At 45.0% G+C, this 10861-nt stretch overlaps 2 protein-coding genes across 2 annotated transcripts; both read right to left on the bottom strand.

The window, feature by feature from the left end:
- Positions 1–420: 420 nt before the first annotated feature.
- On the bottom strand, positions 421–2866 carry DERPC (DERPC proline and glycine rich nuclear protein). The gene has a single exon (XM_010979232.3). The coding sequence runs from the start codon at positions 2864–2866 to the stop codon at positions 1247–1249; it is 1620 nt and encodes a 539-aa protein (XP_010977534.1). The 3' UTR covers positions 421–1246.
- On the bottom strand, positions 421–10847 carry CHTF8 (chromosome transmission fidelity factor 8). Its single transcript, XM_031458193.2, has 4 exons — positions 10773–10847; positions 3878–3935; positions 3496–3613; positions 421–3087 (listed from the first exon to the last, which is right to left on the bottom strand). Exons 2-4 carry the CDS (start codon positions 3898–3900, stop codon positions 2863–2865), a joined length of 366 nt encoding a protein of 121 aa, XP_031314053.1. The 5' UTR covers positions 3901–3935; positions 10773–10847; the 3' UTR covers positions 421–2862.
- Positions 10848–10861: the final 14 nt, after the last annotated feature.

Below are 10861 nucleotides of genomic sequence, written 5' to 3'. Positions count from 1 at the left end.
CATAATGCTGGTATCTCTGAGCTACTTCCTCCCTCTTTGTACTTAATGAAAACTAGCTCTTTATTCCAGTTTCAAAAGACTGGTACTTGAAATAGAAATAGTTTTGTCAAGGTAATTCCAGTGGAACTCAGAAGCGGGGTAAGTTATCACAGCTGCATCAACCCGGGGGCCTGCCTTGGTAACTGCACACCTGTGACGGCTTAACTTTTATTGTAGAAGGTGGACAGGGTCTTTACTGAAATCACTGGCAGATGAGTGAGTGAGCCCTAGCTAACTAGCTAAGGCTAAAAACCAAAGCTTGCTTCCTCCTTGAGTGAAAGTATTTTATCTGGCAGGTAGTGGAGGATTGTAGCCAAGCTGAAACAATGAAAAGCAGTGGGTAAACTTCCTCCCCTGTGGAACAGGTAATAAAAATGGGAGTGAAATCAACAGCCCTCTCATCCCATTTATTAAAGAAACAGTAAGAAAAGATACAATGCAGGAAAAACACCAACCGTCCTTTGATGTCAAGCTGAACGAAGCAGTGATTTCTCCCCTTCATTCCCCCTCCCCCCACCCCAATTCCCATATTCCCATCCACATCAGTTTGAATTTTGAGGTTCTTTGATTGGGAGTACCAGTGGAGAGGGAGCTGGATGAGCAGTAGAGCCTTGACTCTGGCCTCCTCTAAGTCCCAGGAGAAGGAAGCTGCAGGCCCAGTGAAGTGAAAATTGTATTTGATGGGTCTTTGACATGGTTACCCACCTCCCTGTTCTGTGTTCAAGCCCCCAGGGGAAGGTATAGCAGTAGAGGACGACCAGGTCAGTGCTGCGGAAGCATGGTCCATTTACCAACACAACGTTTTAGAGAGCAGTGAGCTGATTCTCCAGTGGTAAGCAGGAAACTACTTATGAATTGGGACCTGCAGGCCAATGTATCCCTGAGGAAAAGTCCACAAGAACAATTCAAGAAACTAGTAAGAAACAAGGGGCAGAAAGCTGTGGGACAAAAGCACAGCAGGCTTCTGGAAGGCTGGAGATTTTCTCTCAAGGCAGGATCGTTTCTATCTGCCAAAGTCCATGTCCCACAGATAAACATTTCACCTTCAGTCAAGAATGAAGCAGAGGGAAAAAAAGGCTCATTTGAACTTGAGCCCCAGCTACGTACTTCAGACTGTAGCTCCGTATCTACCCTTTTACCTAAAGCATAGCCCCTGCTCAGAACCACGGTGCCTGGAAACCAGGTGGTCCTGGAGAGAAAATGGTGTTTAAGGGGGTAACATTCCATTTGGGTACATTGCAGCCATTGGACCACCTGGTCTGGGGAAAGCACCTGGGTTTGTGCCAGGGAGGCTCCCCACTCTAGGAAACGGGACCAAAGTCTTGCTTACAGGGCCATTCATCCTGGGAAAGGAAGCTGGGTTTAGACCCAGGGTCCCAGTTGGCCTTGGAAAAGGAGCTGGGTTGATACCCACAGGGCCAGCTGGAGAAGAGCCTAGGGGCCCAGGAGCTGACCTGGGGAAAGTAACCTGACCAGGGCCTAATGGGCCAGTAGACCTTGGGAAGGTAGCTGGACTTGGGCCCTGTAAACCAGTGGCCCTTGGTAAATTAGCTGGGTTGGGGCCTAGTGGCCCAGAGGCTCTTGGGAAAATTGCTGGACTTGAGCCCTGGAGACCAGCAGACCTCTGGAAGTTAGCTGGGTTTGAAGCCAATGTGTTAGAAGACTGAGAGAAGGCAGCTGGGTTCAATCCCCCTGAACCTGACCCCCTTGGAAAGGGATTAGCATTAACTCCCATGGGACCAGGTGGCCTTGAAAAATGAGCTGAATTAGGGCCTATGGGGCCAGGAGCCCTTGACATGGGAGATGGATTTGGCCCTGGAAGGCCAATTCCCCGAGAGCCAGGACCCGAGTTTGGGCCTATGGGGCCAGGTATTCTGGCCATGGAAGATGGGCTTGTGCCCATGTTTCCAGAAGTCTGTGAGAAAGAAGCTGAATTTGCTCCTAAAAGACCTGCTGCTCTCAGAATGGGGGCAAGATCTAGGCCTTGAGGTCCAGCCATTCTTAAGTTAAGACCAGATCCTGTGCCCAAGAGACCACTTGGTCTAGTGTCCAGATTAGCGCCTGGGCCTGGGCCACCTGCCCTTGGGTTAGGCCCAACGCCTGGGCCCAAGCCACTTGCTCTTGGGTTGGGTCCAAGGCTGGGTCCTGGAAACATACCTGACCTAGGGGCGGGGTTTGTACCTACAAAGCCAGATCTCAGACTGGGACCTGATGTGGGGCCCAAACCAACAGGCCTAGGATTGGGAGGACCATTCCCAGGAGTCAACAGGACACTGGCTCTCAGGTTGGGTCCAGATCCAGGGCCCATGGGGCCGCCACTTCTGGAGTCAGGACCTGTTCCCAGAAGACCACCTGCCCTTGCGTTGGACATAGGACTTGGCCCTGGGAGACCCCCTAACCTTGGATTAGACAGAGGCCCTGGGCCTGGAAGAGACCCTGCTCTAGCGTTCAGAGTTGGCCCTGGGCCTGGGCCCAAGAGGCCACCTGGCCTTGGGAAAGAAACTGCACCTGTGCCAGTGGGATTCATCCCCCTTGGAAAAGCCATGCCTGGGTCACGAGCACCAGCAGGGAAAGGTGCTGGATTTGAAGCCAATGAGCCTGATGAAGCTGGAAAAGGAGATGGGTTCCTTGGAAATGGGGCCAAATTTCCACCAAGAGAACTGGTTGCCATAAGGAAGGGATCCGAGTTCATGCCCAGTGGGTGGCCTGTGTTTAAAACAGGACCCCCCTGTGGTCCCAGGGAACTGTCGAGCCGTCCTCGAGGTGGCAGTGGAGCACGAGTCCAAGGAGTTGGCCGCTCTCTAGGGAAAATCCGGGGTTCTTTCATACTTTCTTGGGGACGTTGGTGATAATGGGCTTAGGGCGAGTTTTGAAAAGGATCTTGTTTTTGATGAGTGCTCTCACCAGGTACTGGGTGCCGCTCTTGCAGCCAAACTCATCACAATCTGGCTCCCCCGGAGTGTGTTTCACAAGGACGGCAAAAGGTTTCTCCAGGTGGATGATTTTCCCATACAGGATATGATGCCCCACGATCAGCACAGGGATTCCCTTTGGCAGAATAAGAATGAGATGCCTGAGACTCAGCACAAGGTCATAACATTCCGGTGCCTTCTAGAGATGCTCTTGGCAGGCAATGCTGGCACCTCCACTCCCTGGTCTGGCTCTACCACTGTTAAGAAGCCACAATGGACAACCCACCCTCATACCTTTTTTACTCTTTCTAGCCCCAGGTAAGAGAATTTCTACTGTTTAGAATTGTGACTTTTCCAAAAGATTCCCCAAAGCTAAATTTCCTTGCTACTGTGAAGGTGGGGGGGAGAACAAGCAGACAGCTTAGCAGATTAGCTAGACCTTGAATAACAAACCTGAGGGCAGTCCTCTCTGGGTCCTGGGAGCACCACCTTGGTGTAGCTTGCTTTCCTGAGGCATTAGGCAGGGAAAGAAAAGTCCCCTCACCTCAGTGGTGTAATGTAGGTCTCCCAGGAGGTTTCCAGCTAATCCAGTGCTGTAGCGAGCCTCGATCTCCCCCTGTAGCTCCATCAGCACCCATTCTGCCAGGCCTCCAGCCCCAGCACTGCAAGCAAAGGGCTGGCGGTTACAATATTTTTGAGGGGTGAAGGATGAATAATAGTGTCCTACACCACCATTCAAGGTCCAAAGGAACTCTTTGTTGACACGAGTTTTTTGGAAATTGGGCAGTGCTATGCACTGAACTAGAAACTGAGATGTAAGGATTTGTGCGAGAAGCACCTGGGGACCCCAATTCTTCCAGTGAAATGTCAAACCTATATAGCCCTAATCATTCAAGCTAAATAAAAAAGTCTCAGTATGTACTCACCTGCAAATAACAATTTGCACCATGAGCTTTCCGTCTTTAAAAAGCAACTGAAAATAAGCTGTAGAGAAAAAAAGTTTTTTAGAATAGTAATAGCTAATGTTTGTCACTATGTGCTAGGTACTTATTCTAAGTGCTTTATACACATTTTAAAATTTCATTCTCTTAACAACTCTGTAACATGTAAATTTTAAAAACTGATACTGTACATATAAAATTGCTTCAGATCACCAAGGGTCAACTACTGTGTGAAAACTTAATAGGTATCACAGTTGTGTTCAAAGTCACATAGCTACTGGCCAGGATTTGAACCCAAGACACTCAAGACATATACTGCAGATCCCACACTCAGCCACTATTCTAACTTGTCTTTCTCAAGGATATTTTATTTTCCAATCTGCATACCTGTAAAAAGCTAAAAAATTCTTTTAGATTTTAGTTTTTCCTTCACTGATTATGTAAACGTGGTGTCTACAACTTTGGTTATCTTATATTTCAAGGTTCAAAGAATCTCCTTTAACTAAAAGCCAAGAGAACTGAAAAAGTCCTTCAGACAACTTCACTAAATAGTAAGCTGATTTATTCTCATCAAACACCTCGCCCAGCTTTCTTCATTTGGACACTAGAAAACCATACTTAATCTTTAATTTTATACAATGGCACCACCTGGTGGCAAGTTTGTGGTATTCTACAAGGATGAGTTAAAATGTAACATTTTTGCCTGAAACTGCTGGCTTCTCTTGTATTTGTCTTCCTGAGAAGGGAAGACTATCCCAGTGACTGAGGGAATCGGGCGAGATCTAAACTATAATAGTTTCTACACAAGTCTTTCCAATGAATAGATAGACCTTAGTGGAACCAGTGTTTACCACCAGGAGTACAGCAAGTTAATAGGTGTAATTGTGCTCAGGATTAGCAAACACCTGATTAAATAGGTTTCCTGACTAGTATGTTCATCTTGGTTTTGGATCCCCAGGGAAAAGCATACTGCCAGACCCCTCTAAGATGGCAGAACCTATACTCTTGAGCTCCACACACGCTTTGGAAACATAAGGTTGGTCAATTTACTGGACTTCAAATTCAAATTTAAACAGCAGCTAATATTTATTAAATTTTTACTGTGAATCAGATGCTGTGCATATATATGGGTGGTATCTTAATTCAACCACTGTGAGACTGGTACTTATCTGAATCTTGCAGATGAAGTTACAGAGGGATATACTTGCTTCAATGTGGTACACACACAGCTGGTAGTGGTAGAGCTAGCATAAGCACCTAGGCCATCTGACTTTATCTACACTCACAATCAACACCTTCGCAAATGAGAAAACTAAGTGAAAACAAAAAGGCATCAGGCAGGCACTGCATACATGCATTCAGCAGGAGTGAAGCAAGGCATCTTCCAATAAGCCAGACCTTCTGAAGCAATACCAGTTGTGGTACCACTTAACAGGTAATATACTGGCTTGGGAGGTGCAGAGGTCTTCTGACAGATAAGGCCACACCTCTACCATCAATAGAACCACCAAAAAGTACTTTAAAAATTCTAAGGCTTACTGACGGAGAATGATTAACAATTTAAAATCAGAAGACCTAAAATTGGGTTCCAGCCTGTACGTGTCATCATACACAAATCACTTAATGACTGTGGGGCTACAACCTGGATTGTTTGACTCATTAAAATTATTGTGAAGACCAAATACAACATATGTGAAAAATGCTTTAAAGACTGGCATATAGCTAATTTTTTTAAAGGATGAGATAAGTAAGTCAGCATTTCAACTGAAGTTGTGAAGCTTCTAAAGGTTAATAAATGCACATAGATTGAGAAAGAGTTGTTGTAAATAAGCTTTTGATGACTGATGATACAGTATCTTTTCCTTGATGGATATAAATTATAGTAAAATACAGGTGGTTTCAGAGAACCAATATTCACAGAGATTCACAACATTGTTCTAGGAAGCCCATGGCAGGGAAAAAGATTAATCTTTAAGGCCTATGACCCCATGTTTGAGATAGGCATGTGCAGACTGTTTAGGAAAAGGGGAGGCAGAAAATATTTTCAGTGCATTCCTCATTTCCTGGACAGTCTCCTGTCAGAACAGGAATTCAAAACAGTGGCCAAAGTAAAACAGATGCCTGGTAGAGTAGCTGCACCTGCATACTCATCCCTGGTGCTTCTATGAGCACACACAACTCCACCCACGTAAGTAGGAGGCCCTGCCTGAGTACACCTATTCATACTGGCAGACATCTAGCAATTCTCCTGAGAATAAGAACTCTGTGGCCTACACCCTTGCCATTCTGCTGCTCTCTGCAGTCAGATCAGTAAAAACTTCTGGTATACCTAGTGGGACACTGGAGATATGAATACAAGTGAAGTTCACAGGCAGCTTATGAGTCTAGCTCATAGGAACATGTGGACTAACCTGGCTATATTTATGTATACAAGGGTGTGTTTTCCGAGTTTGTAAGTAACGCAGGGGAAGGCATCCCTTTGGCGAATTTAAAATCTACTTTAGTACTTTAAAATACCCTATCACCCTGAATTCTATTATTCTTTTTGTTGCTCTTTGAGAATACAACTAACTCTAGGCAACTGTTCTCAAGAGTAGGTAGGTATACCCAAGTACTGCGCTGATAACACACCTGATGGAGGTGACAGGGAGTATGTATTTCACTCAGTGTGGAGATGACTAAAAAGGATATGAGAATATGCAGCCTTTGCGAGTAGGCAGAAAATTAGGAAAACAAAAAGGTGAAGACGTATAATCCAAGTCAAATCCTATTAGTAATAACAAGTAACATTATAATGAAAATTTTCTGTATAAAGAAGATTTCTAAGTCTTCAGTCTCAACTCATTCCAACAAGATTTACAGACAACTAGGGCAATTTCTAAATGTTTGGTCTAAGGCATTGCTTGTGTAGAAACTGCAGCTTTATCAAGAGCAACATTTGAAGGCAGTGTGATTAATACACCGTGTCAAATTATGAAACTAAAAGAAGTGGAAGAGACTGCCCAGCACTTCTCTCTCTAGAGCCTTTAGTTTAGTCTCAACTAAACAAACCAGTCTTCAGTTAAGAATAATAATTCCAAGTTGACAATGTAACTGTAGAGCCAGGAAGAACTTTGGGATGTCAAAAAGTTTAAGTTTTCAAAAAGATGTTTAAATTCAATATATTTCACAGCAGAGTCTTGCAGGCCACAAACTACAGTATGGACTTGGAGAAGTGGAAGGTATGGGAAAAAACAAACCCCTTTGTCCTGCAATTAATTATTTTGACTCCCTACCTTCCCCCACCTTATAAAAGGGAGAAATTTTTTTCTACTCAACTTTTCTGGGCCTTAACATAGCTAAATACACTAAATACGAAAGTTCTATATTCCTAACTTAAGTCAAATGACTTCAGCTATGTAAAGGAAAATTTTTTTCAAAAGTACTCTGTAACTTTTAACTCCCATTTTTTTCCCTTAAAAGTGTCTTTTGGGGAGCTTCAAGATTTCTAGAAAAGTTAGTTATCTGAGGTTGCCCGAGATCACCCCTAGTCTTAAGAACTGAGTTAGTTTGGAGGTCCTGAGTAAAATCAAGAGACTATTGTTTCTCAAGACAGTGGCCCAGATGACTTCAAGACCTCTGAACAAACCAAAGAGCAGCAAAGGAACCCACATTCTCAGAACACAGACCTACAATGGGAGCCCTAATCCAAACCCAAAAGGTTTGAATGAAATCAGACCATGTGGGATACACTGTAGTTAACTGTCATTTTGAAGGTACTATTAAAATGATTAAAAACCTGAAAAATCAAAGTACCACCACAATTTCTTATTAGGAAGAAAAGTCCAGGCAGAGCATTATCTTTATAACACAAAGAGCTTCATTTCTCACATAGCTAAACCTTTCTGAATATTTATCTGGATTCTCTCTTTTCATCCTGAAAACAAAATGCACTATCACTCCCATTTTACAGTGAGAAAACAGGCTTACAGAAGCTAATGGCTAACTGGTCACACAACTAGTAAGCTGGAATGTGAAAACCAAGTCCTCCACAATACAGCCTCTCTTGCAGTCCTCTCACACAGTATATCTGTACGTGAATGTGCTTTACAAACATCAGCCTTTCTCACTGCACCTCTCACAAAATGGCAAATAAACCACCTAAGAGAAAGATCTTATCATTTGCCACCAAAGTAGCTGACATCTGTGGGACAGGCAGTTAAAAACAAATAAGGCTGCTTTTTATCATATCCAGATGAGATTTAGATTTCTGAAATCTCTAGAGATCTACTGAAGGTCACCTTCAAGACCGACAACTATACTCTAAACCTGTGGGACCTTAGTGTAAGGCAAGAAGGCCAAAAGAACAGAGGACAGTCTTGTCACTGATTCATCTCATCTATGAAATTTCTTGCCCATTGGTTTCTGAATTCTTAAACTGTTAAGATTCCTAATGTCTTACTGAGAACAGCATGAGTGAGCAATGAGCCTCATGTTAACTGCCTCCTAAATAAAATGTAGCAGAGGAAAGCGTGATATGTATCTCATTAAATGCAACATAGAACTTTTACTGAAACAAGGGGCTTTGACTCAATGGTTTATTTACCCTAACTACAAGTAATTAAATTTTATTAGTGCTAATTCATTAGACCCTTACATCTTTTTTTTTTATAGAAAGGGAATAAAGGCTTTAAAATTAAAGTAGCTGTAAAACTGTAACTGTAAAATTACAATTCTTAATTCTAGAAAAGTCATTATTTTTAGATAAAAAATTAAATACATGATATAAAATATGTGCAAATTGCTGGCCCAACAATTAGCATTTATCAAGCTCTTATTTGGTCCCAGGGACTATTGTGTTTAGGGATACAGTGACCTGGATTCTGTGATTCTGCCACTTACCTAGCCTGTGTATGACATGGGGTAATTTAATCTCTTGTTTGGTTCTCCACCAAAAATTTGGCATAAAAAAGAACCCATTTCAAAGGGCTGTTGTGAGCATTAAATGAAGCTATGAATGTAAAATCCTCAGCACAGTGCCTAACACATGGTAAGCCTTTATTTAAGGGTCAAACTACTGATTACCTGGAGGAAAATGGCATTTTCTTAGTGCACGTCCAGTAGAATGTCTTCATGCTACCCTGTGTAATTATTATTTTAATGTTTATAGTGGACTAAAACATCCTATAAAAGCAGCAGGTTATCAGAATAAAATCAAATTTACACAATGGGAGAACAATTCAAATACGGCAGTCAGGTTTCACCAAACTGCTTCAGGGATTAAATTCAGGAAGGGTTTTTTTTCCGCTAAGCATGATGACTATTTCTGTGTGCTTTTCTGTCAAAAGAACAATTCAGGAAATTTTATATACAACTCAATAGAGATTACTTTTATTAAGCAGTGTTATTGTGTTTTTGTGACTAATGGGGACAGTCTAAATTTCAAAGGGAAGGTGTTGTCTCTTGACAGGCTAATGTTATTAAGTGCTAAAATCCAGTTTCTAAATGAGAAGCTTGCTGTCCTCCAAAAAGGGGCTATGGAGGGTAGGTGGAACTGAATGCTTCTAAACTTTTCATTAGTGAAGAATGTGTTCAAAAACGTGTGGACACTATGTATACACGTGGTACTTTCCCATCACATTTTAAGATTCCCATGATGGAGGGAATCAATTACTGGTATTTGTAGACAATGGGTGGAAAATTTTGATGGCTTCAGTCGATTTGAGTTACTTCAGTTTTCTCCATCTTCTGCTACTCTGCAGCCCCACCTACCCTGCCTCATCTTCTCCAGTCTTCTCCAAAGCCCCTTTCTTTACAGCTCTGCTTTAGTCTCCCTCTATACTGGATTCTCCTCCCCCGACCCCCATCTTCTTCACCCTCTCCCCGGCCCCCTCTCATCCCTCCAATTTGAGCTAGAAACACTTCCTATTTCTAGCCCCGCCCACTTTCTGGGACATCTCAATCCGCTACCCCCGTCTTCCCCAAACCCCTCCAAATTACCCCCAGACTTTCTCTAGGACCTCTTACCAAACTGTTTAACCTTTCTCCTACCTTCCAAGGAAACTTTCTTTAAACTGCCTTCCTCCACCACCCCTTTGAATAGTCTTTTCAAACCGTTCACCCTCCTCCCCAAAATTACTTTTTAAACGTTATTCCCCTACCACCCTCATTTTCCAAATCGTTCCGTCCCCCCCCATTCTTAAGTACTTCGCTCCTCCAGTGCCCTACCCCACCCCAATCTCCTCTCGTCTCTCACTCCTCCCACAAAAAAACCTGGATCACTCTCCAGACTGTCTCTTCCTTCCAACCATCCTCCCAACTACCGCTCCCAGCAGCCTCTCCCCCACGATCTAAAATGTCCCCTCGAAGGAATCTCAGTCCTACCCCCTAGTAAGTCCCCTTTCTGATATTCCCGCTACTTCCTGGGTTCCAGTTCTACCCGGCTCCCGCAAGCATCGCGTGCTGAGCTCCCTCCCCACCCAGGGAAGAGCCCCTTTCCGCACATACCTCGAGGTTCCGGCCCGCGCCGCCCCCTTCTCCGTCCTCCGCCCGCGCTCGGCCACTCTTTCCGCCCTTCTCCCGCTCCGCCTTGCTCGCTCCCTTCCTTCCCTCCGCCTTTCGTCTCCACACTGCTTCCTTCCCCCACAATTCCCGGCCCTCCTACCCCGGGGGCCCCTCGGGTCGCCCCCACCTCTGCGCGGCCCTCCCCGCTTACCTCCCCATTCTTGGTCGCCCCTCCCCCGCCCGCCGCTCCCCGCCCCTCGGCTCGCCATTCTTCTCGAGCCGCGCGCCTCGCCCGCGCCCCAGCTCCCTACCTTCCCGCTCTCTCGCACCCTCGCCCCCATCCCCGGCTCGGCCCTCGTTCCCCGCGGCCTCCCGCGCTCCCTGCCCGCGGCCTGACCTGCAATGGCGGCCGCCGAGCGCGGCGCCGCGCGGCCAACGGGCGACAACCGAACCTCCCGCCGCCGTCGCCGCCGCCGCGAGCACTGC

The sequence above is a fragment of the Camelus dromedarius genome, chromosome 9 (genome assembly GCF_036321535.1).
Source record: "Camelus dromedarius isolate mCamDro1 chromosome 9, mCamDro1.pat, whole genome shotgun sequence".
Taxonomy (NCBI): domain Eukaryota; kingdom Metazoa; phylum Chordata; class Mammalia; order Artiodactyla; family Camelidae; genus Camelus; species Camelus dromedarius.
Note: the sequence above shows the minus strand (reverse complement) of the source record. Positions and strands in the feature narration are given on the sequence as shown.

Coding starts and splice junctions, on each gene's coding strand:
- CHTF8 (XM_031458193.2), bottom strand. CDS start 3,900: ATGGTGCAAATTGTTATTTGCAG. Junction 3,614..3,877: donor GTGCAAATTGTTATTTGCAG/GTGAGTACATAC, acceptor CTTTGCTTGCAG/TGCTGGGGCTGGAGGCCTGG. Junction 3,088..3,495: donor ACCTACATTACACCACTGAG/GTGAGGGGACTT, acceptor ATTCTGCCAAAG/GGAATCCCTGTGCTGATCGT.
- DERPC (XM_010979232.3), bottom strand. CDS start 2,866: ATGAAAGAACCCCGGATTTTCCCTAGAGAGCGGCCAACTCCTTGGACT.